The sequence below is a fragment of the Saccostrea echinata genome, unplaced genomic scaffold, assembly GCF_033153115.1.
Source record: "Saccostrea echinata isolate AGI-Se365-2 ecotype Australia unplaced genomic scaffold, CSIRO_AGI_Sech_v1 ptg000053l, whole genome shotgun sequence".
Lineage (NCBI taxonomy): Eukaryota > Metazoa > Mollusca > Bivalvia > Ostreida > Ostreidae > Saccostrea > Saccostrea echinata.
Window position 1 is genome coordinate 1605116 of NW_026889802.1, and position 15458 is coordinate 1620573.

Genomic DNA, 15458 nt, shown 5'->3' on the forward strand with positions numbered 1-15458 from the left:
TTGAGATATATTAATGAAAATTAGTCGAAGGGACTCCTTCTATAACCACAAAATATGATGAAAAACTGCTTTAAATTCATAATTAATTGCAGAGAATTTTAATTTAATAAACACTTAAGCACCTATTTAGAAAAAATCACCAGTAGTCCTAAATCATATGAAAAAAGTCAGTGCTTTTTAGTGTTATAAACACAATAGAGGAAATTCGCGTCACAACTTTGTTTCGAATTAGCATTAGACTTGTGTGATCAAGATTTAAATTTATTCGTGCTTACAATGAACTTATCGCTAATAAAAAAAGATAATTATTCTTATTCTATCTTTTAAAACACCGTCTTACTTACAATAAATCGACTTTACAAATCATAATATCTAACGTTACATGCCGATTCGTATGCGTTCGCCTATTGCCTAATAAAAGTTGGATGCCGATCTCGACGATTCAAAATATAATTCCTCGTACGATTCTCTTGTTGCCCTTTTTCAATAAGAGGTTATAAACTGTCTAAATATTTAATTTAATTAGTCAAATTGTCCAACTTCTCACGTAAGAGATGAAGATAAACGAAGCCCACATGCCGATCGCGATGTCAATTAAGAAATGACCATACACTTATTTTTCAGGATTTTTTAAGTAAATATTGAATAAAACAGAATTGTTCAAGAGTGTTATAACTTTTTTTGCTTCAAAATGTTTCATTTTAAACACCAATAACATCTATATTACGTGGTTATAACTATCTTTGGGTATAATTATACGAGTGGCGAATTGCAAGGCTACCGCTTGTGATTTCTATTTTTAGAGCGACTCTGAGCACTAGCGACAGTTTTCACTGGTACACCGTCAATGCATCACTGGACGAGTTCATTGATTACTCTAAAAGGTGACAGGTTGGACCATCTTTAACATCTGCCTATACTTTGAGTGATAGTACTTTTTAATAGCACAAAATTAAAAAATAAATTAAAATCTATCCTTGATAGATCTGTAGTTTTGCTATTTATAAAAATGGGCTATCTTTGATAATCCATAACGACTTGGACTTGTTTTGATTTTTTTTTTTACAGAAGATTCTATCATTGGAAAGTTAGATGGTACACATGAAGCACAGACCCATAGTATGCGGGATTTTTTGGGAGTCCCCCCCCCCCTTTCACTTTGAAAACGTTGTTATAGGCCTGTAACATGCTATTTGGATTAGATATTCCTGAAAATGAGTGAGGCGTTAAATACATTTTTTAAAATTATACGATTAATTATATTTAGTTTATGTTCTATGTGAAATTAAAACTATTTTTATGCATATGCAATTTTGTGATAAAGTCACTACATGCATGTAACGTTATATATGTACATGCAGTTTGTTTCCTACTATATGCATATTTTATTCAACAAAAGTTGAAACTCATGCAGTAGCCTAAATATAATGTCATTTAAGGATATTTATGTATATGGCACTTTTATAGTTGACTTTCTACAGCTTGAGTATCTCTGACGTTTTGTCAGTAAATGCTTGTTTATTTTTTTTTATTTTTTAATAAATTAAAAGTCGAATATCTTGGATATTGGGTAACCCATATCTATTCTTGTTCATGTTTAAATTCATAATATTTTATTGAAAACGTGATAGACCTTCATAGAACATTTATAAATAATCACAAACCAATAAAAAATACTCCCGTTTACATGTGTGGTGTTTTTTTTCGAGTTATTTTGCAAAGCACATATTATAATACAAAATTAATTTTATTAAATCATGAAATAGACTTTATTTTTACTCTACTACATACACTGTGTGTTAAAGAATTTCTGATTGGATAAAGTAAATAGAGTTCACCAATGACACACGCTGTTGCACTAGACCCAATGTTGTTCGCAAACTAGAAACATGGCTGCAAATCAAGAAGAAGAACAAAGTTTGAGGGAATGTGAAAACTACGTACAGAAGCACAATATACAGCAGTTGTTAAAAGACTGCATAGTTCAGCTATGTATGAACAGGCCAGACAATCCGCTGACATTTCTACGCGAACATTTTGAAAAGTTGGAAAAGGTAGGAATTTCAGTTTTTGTTTGTTCCAGTTTGACATTATTTGACGGACAAGTGCGTGAACTTAGAACGTTTGCGATTTATCACAATAGGCTAACTTTGCTTATTTTGATTGAAAATAAATTAGCTGTAAATGGTAGTTTACTCGCCGTTTCAGTATCATCTTGGACATTGTTACGGAGTACCTACTCAACTCAGGTCTATAGATTATGTGTAAAACCACAGGTATATTAATTGGCATCACTTAATCGATATTTATAATTTAGTAAAAATCTCCCTCTGTGTGTATATTTAAAAAATGAATTTAAATAATTAAGGGGGGGGGGGGTATTTTACAAGGGTTTATCCACTAATGGATGAAAATCCAGATACCTGTGGCAAGAAAAGAAGATTATAGATCTACCCTTTCTTGTTTTCGGCAAGATTACTTTTGTTCTGATTGTTTGGATTATTTTGGTCAGAGGATACCGTCAAACAAGAAGAAAGTTATTCAAGTGGACTCAAATGATTTGATCAGGACCAAATTAATAATGAATCCCTTTGAAATTACCATCATTTATGATACACATGTTAAAAAGGTCACAACTCTATACCTAGTGAGCAGCAGCTAGTCTTAATTAAGTATAGCTATAAATGAGTTTTCTGTGTTCAAGGTTGCAATACTTTTGTCCTTTAAATAAAGGTTATGAAGTATAGAAAAGTTATGACACCATAAGTAATATAAGGAAAAATAACTGCATTATTGTAACAGGCCTGTAGAAAACAATTTCAATTTGGGGGGAGGGGGGAACAGCCATACATTTTCAGGGGGGGGGGGGCACTATCAACTACCAAAAATTCCTTGACAAGCAAAAAAAAAAAGGTCATCTGACGTTTTTATTGAGGGGTCACAAGCATATAGTAGCTATGTTTTCTATAGTAAGTAAGATGGCAAGATGTTAAAGTGAAAAAAGACTTCTGAGAAGCTCTTTGGCATGAGAAATAAGTTCAACAGGAGTTCTGCTGTAGTAGTAATTGACAGATACAAACAAGCAAATCCATCTTCATACATCGTAAGGTATCCAGAAAATCTCCACATACTTCCAGAACCAAATCACTTGTGTCTAGTAAGCAGAACTTCATTTTTGCAGTGTCTGTTATCTAGCTATCATGTCAAAATATTCTTCCAATGGCTTTACAATTATAAGGTAGCTATCGTGTCATTGCAGTTCTTCATTATTTTTGGTTCTGCATATTTTGGTGCTTCTGAAATTTTCATTGTCTTATTTTGCCTTGCACTGTTCTAGTTTTCTGTGCTTGACAGAAGTTTACATTTGTTCATGATGTCAGTAGAAATTTATTGATTTAAAGGATATTTTATAGTATAACTAAAAAAAAGATGTTTAAAAAGGGAGGATTGTAAATTAATGTTGACTGATGATTCTTTGTAAATATTTAGTTAAAGAACAAATTCCATGCTGACAAGTCACTAAACTTCAAAATCTACAGATTTTTTTAATAGGGTTTTTTTACTCTCTTCCCTGGAAGACTGTATACAGAGTTGGAAGTATTTTACTGTCCTCCCTGGAAGACTGTATACAGAGTTGAAGTATTTTACTGTTTTCCCTGGAAGATTGTATACAGAGTTGAAGTATTTTACTGTTTTCCCTGGAAGATTGTATACAGAGTTGAAGTATTTTACTGTCTTCCCTGGAAGACTGCATACAGAGTTGTAGTATTTTACTGTCTTCAGAGTATTCACTTCCTCTCTTTTTTTGTGAAAAATTTCACTTATTTCATTTCTTGAAATGCTGTTCTACACAAGGGAGATCTAATTTTCATATGACTTAACAAAGAGCTAGGTTCACTTTATGCCTTGTCAATATTCCATGACTTACACCCTATGTCGCATTTCAAACACCAATGTAAAGAAGAAACTTTAGTGCTTTTATTTTCTTAAACAGACTTTATGTTTAGAGTCTCGGTATTGGAAAACAGGTGCTGTAAAATTGCAATATATTTGATTCCCTCAGAAAAGAATTAAAATAGGAGCACATCCCTTGATCCAAAAAATTAAACATGTTTTATTATCTTCATAAACAGTTCTGTCATTATATTATTGCACATTTTGGATCAGAGATTGTGATGTATATAAAATATTGAAAAACAGCTTGAAATGTTGCCCATTTGAAATTTTCAGAGGTCTTGGAGGTACAAAGCCAAAAACTTTTTTTTAAATTTTTTTTATTGACTTTAGACATAAACAAACATACAAACACATACACAAACACAGACACACCACGACTGGAAGGCTTACATACAAATTTTTAGGAATATACATGAAATATTAAAAAAAAATATGAATACACAAGATATACTAAAATAATAATATAGATGACATAAATTTATCTATATGTTTATGTTTTCAAATACATGTATCTGGTTCCAGTTAATCCATCTTCTTTTATACACATGAAGTTCATTGTTAAATTTATACAATTTTTCTTCAAATTTATAATACACATATAAGTATTTAATGATATTTTGGATACTTATATTTTAGTTTTTTCTTGATTGTTGAAAAATGTACTGTTTAATAAGTAGCAATATAAGATTAATAATTGTGTCTTCTTTAGAAGAACCAAGTATAACTGTGCATACATCAAATTTTATTATTTTTCCAGTTTTTTCAAATATCCAATCTTCTAAAAGAGACCACAATGGGTTAACTTTAGGACAATAAAAGAAAATATGTACAATTGATTCAACATTTTGCTGACATAAAGAACATAGATTATTTTCTCTTATTTTTGACAAAAACAAATACTTATTTGTACCAAGAATCCTATGTATGATTCTAAAATTCAAAGCCAAAAACTACTCAAGAATAATGCGGCCTATATGCAACAAGGACGTATTTCATTTGCATTGTAATTCAACCATAGTGTGTAAGTCATTGATATGTTATTCTGATGTACTGCATCTCTAATGCAAGTCACAAAAATATTGTGTTAAACAAGAATAGATATGGGTTACCCCATATCCAAGATATTCGACTTTTAATTTATTCGAATTTTCATTGTGCTCAGATGATTTCTCATAAAAAAACAAGTATTTACTGACAAAACGTCAGAGATACTCAAGCTGTTGAAAGTCAACTATAAAAGTGCCATAAATATCCTAAAATGACATAATAGCGAGCGCAGCGAGCGGCGCGAAGCGCCGCTCGTCACTGCGAGCTCTAACGACAACGCCTGGGCGAAGAGAAAATTCAGACTACTGCACATTCATTCAATAGAATTGTTTTCCGCAGTAATTCTGACCCACAATGCATCGCTTCTTGTTCTCGCTGCTAACTTCGTTCACGCGGTGACAACAACTAAAAATTCACACAAAATAAACTCACCTTAATTTAATGGATATTGCATGCAGATAGTAGATTAAACGTTCTTTGTTAAAATATTTGCACTTTTTAAACTTTGTTTATGGAAATGCAGCTAACATACGACGTCATGTGACGTCACAGTCTAGCCGTTCCAAATGCCTCGTGCGGTTTGAAGAGGCGGATCATACATGTAATAATGAAGTGAACACTGCGCTCGCCCCAACGGTCGCACCGTCAACATATTATTTAGGCTACTGAGTCTCAACATCTTTTGTTGAATAAAATAATTGCTAGCGCTCTCGAGCGCTAGCAACTACGTTAGTCTATATTTCTGGAATACGCATGCTCGACTTCACGGTCGGGCATTCTGGGAAAACTACTGAAGATAGACTGTACGATGATAATTTCGTTTTATCATAAAAAATAGATATGATCCGAATTCTGAATTTCTAAATTTATTGTCTAGCCTGATTAAATATACAAGAAAAATTTGGGTCATATAATTCCAAGATTGTAGAGATCAACTGGTAAAAGCTAGCTTTCCTTACAGCTAACCATGTACATGTATACTACATGTACCTTCCTAGATAGTTCCGGCAAGCTCAGAAAAAAAACCCAATAAATCTTTCAGAGTATGTCGGACAGACACGAGAAGCGATTGATACAATGCATTAGCACTGATATATTATAATTCTTTAATTTTTTGACGGAAAAGCCCGAGTAATGATCCGGTTGTTATTGCTATAGCGCTCTCGAGCGCTAGCAACTACGTTAGTCTTTTTTACTGGAATACGTATGCTCGACTTCACGGTAGGGCATTCTGGGAAGACTACTGTAGATAAATGTACCATGTCAATTAATTTCGTTTTTTAATCTGAAAATACATATGATCTGAAGTTTCGTGTTTTGTTGTCTAATCTTAAATAAATGTACAAAAGGTAACAGTGACTGCCAAAACTGTACAGATCAGTTATAATTTTTAAAACTATAATAAAAAAAACTAGCTATTTTTAACTATCTTCCTGGATCTTTCTGGCAAGCTCGGAAAAACAACCTCGGATATGTTTTCCGAGCTTGCCGGAAAGGCCCGAAAGGATGCGATTGCTACAAAACAGTACCACACTGGAATATTTTTAAACTAGGTGTTCATTGCTTCTACTTATCTCTTATTTTTCACTTCAGTATTGAAATTACAGTAAACTACAGAATGCTTAAAGCACAGTTAATGATTCATGCCATTGCCAATGTGAAAACCCACTCTAGATTCACCATTCTGAATTAAGACACATTCCCCCAACGCCACCTCCAGTGTACATGTACCACTGTGTCTTCCTATTAATAATTAGGGACGACCATTTGATTCTGAGGGGGGGGGGGGGGCAGATTTTGGAAATAAATAATCTGTCCTCAAAAAAGTTGAAAATAAATAACTGTCTTTCCACGACCGGCAAGAAAATAAATAATCTGTCCTTGACTATTACTTCTTATCCCCCCCCCCCCCCCGTCCCCGTTTGAACTTTTTTTGTTGTTTTTGTTTTGTTTTTTTTTTTCAATGAAGAAGAAAATAAATAATCTGACCTTGATCATCTTGAAAATAAATAATCTGTCCTTGACTGGCATGAAGATAAATAATCTTACTCGAAAAATTTTGCCAGACCCCCCCCACCCGAAACCCCCCCCCCCCCCTCCTCAGAATCAAATGGTCGTCCCCTTAATCGATTCAGCAAATTAATCCAATAATTTAGATACCTCATTCTGTGGTTTATGATAGCTACAGCGCTAGCTCACCTATCTTTTTAAAAGATAAGCTTGTTATGCATGTATACTAGGAAGCAAACTGCATGTACATATATAACGTTACATGCATGTAGTGACTTTATCACAAAGTTGCACATGCGAGATCGGTTGAGGCTGTGGAGCATCACTGAATATTCCTTCGTCATAGAATAGAATCCGACATTTAACAATTAAGATAGATTTTGAATATACAGACGTTTTGAAGATAAACTTCGTTTTTGTTTCTAGAAATGTTTTTATTTACAAAAATAGAATATTTTCGTGTTTTTAAACTGAGTAGATCGATTACCTAGACTCGTTTTAGATAACTCAGCCCCTCTAGCCCAGTCTAGGGCTTGAGTAAAAAATCTGCACTTGTTATGAAACTGGTGAATAGTTCTAAACTTCTTCATGTCTGTAGCAAATATTGATACCCAGTCTACATGAGCTAAGCGTCACTAGGGAATGGTGCACACACCTGTGCTTGCAAGACCAAATAGCCTAGGTCTACACACGTGCGAAGATCCTTTCCGACGAGCTCGGAAAATCACGTTGCTTAGCCGAGAAGTTACGATTGCAGGTGTTTAGCCATAATAACCATTCCGTTATTTAAAAAAAGAGAAAAAACACACACAGTTAATGATTAACATTCTAACTCAAAAGAAAAAAGAAGGCAATTAACGAACAATAATCATGACAGTAATATAATTGGTGAAAAGATTTATCATTATCAGTCGAAGTATGACCTATATATTTTCGTGAAAAAGACTGAGGAGGCAGCGAGCGTAGGAATATGAAAACTTTTTATTTGCTTCTCTGGGGAAAAAGTGATTTTCTTTCAATCTTTTTACGTTAATTTTGTTTTCTTTAGCGTATTAAATATACAGCATTATTCTTAACATTTGTTGTAATGTTGTATCTACTGATCATGAATGGAACTATTTTCTTCGGAGCAATTGTGTGAAGAGTACCTGACTTTAGTAATATATCTTGAATAGATAATATGCACTGATCGAATATATTAAAAAGAAGGTGAATTTGAAACAAGTTGTAAATGGGTTAAGTGGCCGAAATACCCTCTGTTTCCTCATGATTAGATGAAGACATGTTTATTATGTATGTAATACTATATATAATACTGTAAAGCTACACTAAATGTAGTTCCCAGTTTCTGTAGCTTTTATCAGAAATTGTGTGGGCATTCATTAGACCATTTATTTACAGTACCCATGATTTATAAACCATGAGCACCTACCACTGCTAAATTGATTTCATCTTTCTGAAGTCATAATAGCTTTTCTCTGTTATTCATATTACCCTTTAATATTCTTGTAAGTAGGAGTTTGTTGTTCAACAAATGTAATGTCCATTTGGTTCAAGCTGTAGGTAAACCACAACTTAGCCACAACATCCATATGGCATTTAAATTCAATATTTAGATGACAGAAACACAGAATATTTTTGAAGTTAGATGATTATATTTCTCATGGGAAAATCATTCTTTAAAAGAGCTATATTACCTGCTGTTCATAGGTTTTAATTAAGATTTCTTTTATTTTTTTACTTATTTTACTTACATTAGACTCATCTTTGATCAAAGGTTTCCACCTCCTCTACTCAGTAATTACAGTAAGATGTGTGAAAACATGTATGCCTGTTCTTAATTTGTTAAAGGTGGAAGAAATATTTAACTAATTAGACTTGATACATCATGACGTAAAAACTTTCAAAAAGAAGAAAAATCACAAACTACATTAATAATCCTTTTCATATGTGTTTCAAGATGGGTGGCAGAGATAAGATTTTACAGCCAAACATTTAGTTACAAAACTTCTTGAGTCTTTAATATCATGAATTTTTTTTGTTAAAAAAAGTTTACTCTTGATTATATTTCTTCTGTCAAAGTTCAGTAGGTGGAGAAGTTGTAACATTTTTTTTTTTATTAAAGACCATATGTTTGAAACTGACTAAGGTTGCTGAATGTTATTTATCAGAGAGCTTATTTACTGAGGAAAAAAATCAGAGGGGTAGTCTTAACCTCTGCCAATTTTCTTATGAAAATTTTATATTTATAATGGAGCTTTAATGAGATGGAAACAGTGTCTTCACTAAACCTCAGCAGATGTTAATCACTATATGTTAACTTGGAAAATTTTCCTGCCATGTTTTAGGAGAGTTCTATCTCGGAAGACCCTCACACAATGATGGTGGCAGTAAGTATTTCATTTGATCTGCTTGTAGAACTTAGAGCCGCCTCTCAGAGTGAACAGGGAGTCTTTTTTTCCTACTTTATAAACTTAATATACTAAAATCTGCTACATTCCAGATTTCTTTGAATATATATATACATATATTTAACAGTATACATGTTTTGTATGAAATTGCCTGTAACAATCACTAATCTTTGTTAATACCTACAGTTATTTTATTAAATGAAATTTAAACTAGATTTTTTTTTGGGGGGGGGGGGATGATTTCTATTCATTGATTCTTAAAATGATTAATTATCATTATTTCTTTCATGCATATTATAGAAACTTTGAATAAACTTGTAATTGAATTTCTATAGATATTTTTAAGAAGTAAAGCAATATAAATTTTTGTCATTATCAAATTGAAATCTTAAACCCTAACATGTATGAACTTATAACATTTATCAATAGCAAAATTTGGCATATAGAAATTTAAAGATTTAAGTAATAAGGTTACCGGTACTACAAAGGAAATGATTAAGCTTTGGACTTTGTAGTGTGTTGGGTATAACCCAGAGACCTAAATCTATATAAATTCAGTTCATAGCTTTGGAGTTTACTTTAAATAATACATGAGTAGTTTTATTGAGACAGTGTTGTGTAATCTTTTTCATTTTTTAGCTCACCTGAGCAGAAGGCTCAAGGAGCTTTTCTGATCAGAATTTATCCATTGTCTCTCGTTGTCATCTACGTTACTGTTGTCATTGTCACAATTTTTCACAATTTCATCTTCTCCATGCAGAACCATTTGCCCAATTTCAACCAAACCTGGCCACAGGTACTTATCTAGGAACGATTATTTTGGTGTTTTTACGATTTTTAGCTCACCTGAGCCGAAGGCTCAAGTGAGCTTTTCTGATCACATTTTGTCTGTAGTCCGTCTGTCCGTCCGTCTGTCTGTAAACTTTTCACATTTTCGACTTCTTCTCAAGAACCACTGGGCCAATTTCAACCAAACTTGCCACAAAGTATCCTTGGGTGAAGGGGATTCAAGTTTGTTCAAATGAAGGGCCACGCCCTCTTTCAAGGGGAGATAATAAAGAATTAGTGAAAAATTAATAGCATCTTTTAAAAATCTTCTTCTCAAGAACCACAAAGCCAGGGAAGATGAAACTCATGTGGAAGCATCCTCAGGTAGTGTAGATTCAAGTTTGTTCAAATCATGACCCCCGGGGGTAGGGCGGGGCCACAATGGAGGATCAAAGTTTTACATAGAAATATATGGGGAAAAACCTTTACAAATCTTCTTCTCAAGAACAGCAAAGCCATGATGAGTCATATTTATATGGAAGCATCCTCAGGTAGTGTAGATTCAAGTTTGTTCAAATCATGACCCCCGGGGGTAGGGCGGGGCCACAATGGAGGATCAAAGTTTTACATAGAAATATATGGGAAAAACCTTTAAAAATCTTCTCCTCAAGAACAGCAAAGCCATGATGAGTCATATTTAAATGGAAGCATCCTCAGGTAGTGTAAATTCAAGTTTGTTCAAATCATGACCCCCGGGGGTAGGGCGGGGCTTCAATGGAGGATCAAAGTTTTACATAGAAATATATGGGAAAAATCTTTAAAAATCTTCTTCTCAAGAACAGCAAAGCCATGATGAGTCATATTTATATGGAAGCATCCTCAGGTAGTGTAGATTCAAGTTTGTTCAAATCATGACCCCTGGGGGTAGGGCGGGGCCCCAAAGGAGGATCAAAGTTTTACATAGAAATATATGGGAAAAACCTTTAAAAATATTCTTCTCAAGAACAGTAAAGCCATGATTGGTCATATTTATATGGAAGCATCCTCAGGTAGTGTAGATTCAAGTTTGTTCAAATCATGACCCCCGGGGGTAGGACGTGGCCACAATGGAGGATCAAAGTTTTACATAGAAATTTATAGGAAAAATCTTTTAAAAATCTTCTTAATAACAGCAAAGCCCTAATTGATCATATTGATATGGAAGCATCCTAAGGTAGTATAGATTTAAGTATGTCCAAATCATGACCCCTGGGGGTAGGGTGGGGCCCCAAAGGAGGATAAAAGTTTTACATAGAGATATATAGGAAAAATCTTTAAAAATCTTCTTCTCAAGAACAGCAAAGCCCTGATTGATCATATTTATGTGGAAGTATACTCAGGTAGTGTAGATTCAAGCAGGGTTCGACACTAACTTTTTAAGGCTATAGTCCGGCCGGACTAGTGCTTCCGTACTTTTACTAGTCCGCACGCGATTTTACAAGTCCGTCAAAAAAAAAGAAAAAGATACATCTATGTTTTTTAACATTAATTAAACTTGACAATTAATATACGTTTTATACTTTTTTTGAAATAAACAAACTAAGCATATATTTGAAATCGCAATCAGCAAGTTCGACCATATTCCCGATCTCGTTCTTTTTTTTTTTTCTTTTTTTTTGTCTTTACATTACATATCCAAAACGTCCAACATCTTTCTATAAAGTGTCATACTAAATCATGTTCGCTAAAAACTTTTTACTTCATATCGATCACTCAGAGATCTAAAAATACACGCGGGGTTTTCCAGTAAAGTTGTCGAGAATCGGACATCGGTAATTTATTCATATTGTTTTCCAGAAATTTTTATTGGTCCGCTCGGACTAATTAGCCACAGATTCTATTAGTCCGAATGAAAATGTATTAGTCTGAGACTAACGGACTAACGTTAGTGTCGAACCCTGTCAAGTTTGTTCAAATGTTGCCCCCCTGGGGTTGGGTGGGGCCACAATGGAGGATCAAAGTCTGAAATAGAAATATATAGGAAGATTTCTTCTGATGAAGAACTGCAAAGCCATGATTAGTCATTTTGATATGGAAGCATCATCAGGTAGTGTAAATTCAATTTTGTTCAAATGATGACCCCCGAGGGTAGGGTGGGGCCCAATAGGGGGATAGAAAATTTTACATAAGAACACATAGAAAAAATATTTCTTCTCAAGAACAGAAAAGCTATGTTTAGTCATATTGATATGGAAGCATCTTCAGGTAGTGTAGATTCAAGTTTGTTCAAATGATGACCCCCGAGAGTAGGACGGGGCCACAATGGAGGATCGAATGTTACATAAGAACATATAGAAAAAATATTTCTTCTCAAGAACAGAAAAGCTATGTTTAGTCATATTGATATGGAAGCATCCTCAGGTAGTGTAGATTCCAGTTTGTTCAAATGATGACCCCTGGGATAGGGAGGAGCCACAAGGGGGGATCAAATTTTTACAAAGGAATATATCAGAAAATTTTTTTAAAATCTTCTCAAGTACAACAAAGCCATTTGTTATTTTGACATGGAAGCATCATCAGGTAGTTTAAAATTCAAGCACCCCCCCCCCCTCCTCGGAATCTTTTCAATACTGAACTGATTTGTGCTTTTGCCTATCCACTGTGCTCAGGTGAGCGATGTGGCCCATGGGCCTCTTGTTTCCTGTGGTACACATGATGAATAAGTGCAATAAATATAATTTGTGAAAAAAAATGCCCAACAAGCCCCGGGGTTGAATATCGGGGAGGGGGGGGTTCCTGTCCACAAGTACCTGTGAACCTGGCAAAGAGTATTCTTGTTTGAAGGGGATTCAAATTTGTTCAAATAGAGCTAGGGACTCAGGAAAAGGGAGATTATCAAGAAAAGGCAAAATAGGGTACTAGGTGTCATAAAAAATCTGATGAAGAACCACTGGGCAAAAAAAGATGAAACTTATATTAAAGCTTTGTGACGGAGTGTAAATTCAAGTTTGTTCACATCATATGGCTTCCAAGGGTAGGTTGGGGCCACAACAGAGGATCAAAGTTTTATATGGGAATTATATAGGAAATTTCTTCTTCTCAAGAACATCAGGACCATGAATAGCAATATTAATATGCAAGTATCTCTAGGTAGTGCAGATTCAAGTTTGTTCAAATCATGACACCCATGGGTAGGAAGGGAAAGGGACCATGGTAATATATATGGAAACATGTTTAAGGTCGTAGGATACCCGTACCTAGAATCTTGAGAAAGTGGGAATTTGTTCATACCTTCTTGTTTTTCGCCCACTTTTGTGTTCAAATTAATTTTTTTCATAGTAAAATTAGAGTAAATGTGATTTTAATGCATGTTTTCATTTTTCCATGTTTTTGCACTGAATTTCAATATAGATATAAGAGTATTGGCTGGGGTCATAATAGGGTATCAATGTTCATTTTGCACAAAGGAATTTTGTAAAAAAAAAAAAAAATGTATATATCTATTGGCTTTAAAGATGAACTCTTTATGGTATATTACAGGCTGGTTTATTATTTCACATGATATTATGTTCAGTCAAATCACCAACTCTTCTAATTTAGATAGATCACCAACTGTTCTCTTATATTATGTGATATATCCAACTGTTCTCTTATATCATGTGATATATATAGGTAGATCTAGGTAGATCTCAAACTGTTTTCTTATGACACATATTAGATTTTCACACCAGTGACCTATCAAATGTCTTGGGGGTCGGAAATCTTAAATTCAGTTCTGTACATATGTAGGTCACTAGAATGATGACTTTCCTATGTATAACAAAATTGTTTTCCTTATTTGTCCCCTTTAAGTATTGTTAGCTTCATGTATTGGTCCCATTCTGTTGAATATTGTCAAATTATTTGAATACCAAAAATAATATATGTAAAATTATGACTTTTTCAAAGGCCTTCACATTTGCACTATAATCTTCAATTCACCACTTCAGTTTTGGCAAGTTTCCGATTACCTTATGTGTTTCTTGTTTTAAAGAACAAAATTGCAATTGATTGAGGTTTTTAGGTTTACCAAGAAAAAGTCTCAAAGATCATATACATTGACCCTGCCCAAATGTCTTCAGGTAATAGTATGTAAACCCTAGATGAGAAAATCATCCAAAAATTGGATCTCGATCTGTACAAATGTTCAGCTTTAACTCAGGTGCTGTGTTTATCACATTTTGACAGTGCTTACCATATGATATAGGGAACAAATTGAAGCAGACTGTAAATCTGATTTAAGGATGTTGGGTTTTGAAAATGCACTCAGCAAACTTTTCTTATTATTAAAGAAGCACCTACACATGTAATGATGACTCTAATGATTGTTCCAGAGTTATCAGCCCCTGATGATGTGAACCAATCAATACATTTTGCTTGAGAGGTGTATAATGATGGATATTCTTCTCATTATCCAGCACTTAGTGCCAGTGCAGCTTAAGTGCAATTTTTATTATCCACAATCATTAAGATCATTCATATTAATAAGAATATTAGTGTTTTTAATAAGATGAAAACTGAGTATAAAGTGCTAATTTTTGTTATGCCTTTACATTGGGAAGGGGGAGATTGAGTGGCCCTTTTTATCAACACTACACTTGGGACTTGTATGATCATGGAGTGTAACAATAGGTAATGTCATGGTGTATGTAATTTAAGCAATCTTTTATTTTTTGAAGTTTCTTAATGGGCTGATTTCATTAGTTCATTGACATGTAACTGTAAATATTGGGTTCTTGATATCTCATTATTGTAGGTTATGTTTTAGTATAGCCTAGATTTTCTGATATAATGGAATGGATGAATTTCTCATTTAAGATAAGGGGATACATAAATTAGTATAACTGAGTTAGGGGGAGAGGGCTAAATGAACTGTGAAGGTTGGGGGTGGGTGTTCAGGCAAATATATTTTTTGAATTGGATGAAAATGAAGAAAGTCACAATGTATGAAATATTTTAGAATGTATTCAGCTCAAACTTGGATAAAAACCTACAAACTTTTCACTTGCTTATATTTTTCTGAAAATATCCAAGGAATAATTTAAGAGAGGTTCAACCCCTTAAACATAGGTCCAAAATAAAGTATTGAAAATTTTGTGGAAAAATCAGATTTCATGAATGTGTGCTTTGTTTTACTTGATTATATTACAGAGTTGATTTTTAAGCAAAGTTGAGTAAAAAATTACTGATAACTTGTACCCAAAAATGTTAGTCACTGGTGTCAAATTTAAGCAAAACTTTCCCTGT

The 15458-nt window shown here is 33.7% G+C and overlaps 1 protein-coding gene across 2 annotated transcripts in view; it reads left to right on the forward strand.

Moving 5' to 3' along the window:
* The first annotated feature begins 1843 nt into the window (after positions 1-1843).
* Positions 1844-15458, forward strand: part of LOC133204477 (cAMP-dependent protein kinase regulatory subunit) — a 51415-nt gene continuing 37800 nt past the window's right edge. The window contains exons 1-2 of one of the 2 annotated variants that reach the window (XM_061340218.1): positions 1844-2054; positions 9363-9404. In XM_061340218.1, coding sequence (XP_061196202.1) covers positions 1890-2054; positions 9363-9404 — 207 coding nt within the window. In that variant the 5' untranslated portion in view covers positions 1844-1889. The remainder of the gene's footprint in view (positions 2055-9362; positions 9405-15458) is intronic. The other variant, XM_061340219.1, reaches the window with a different exon arrangement.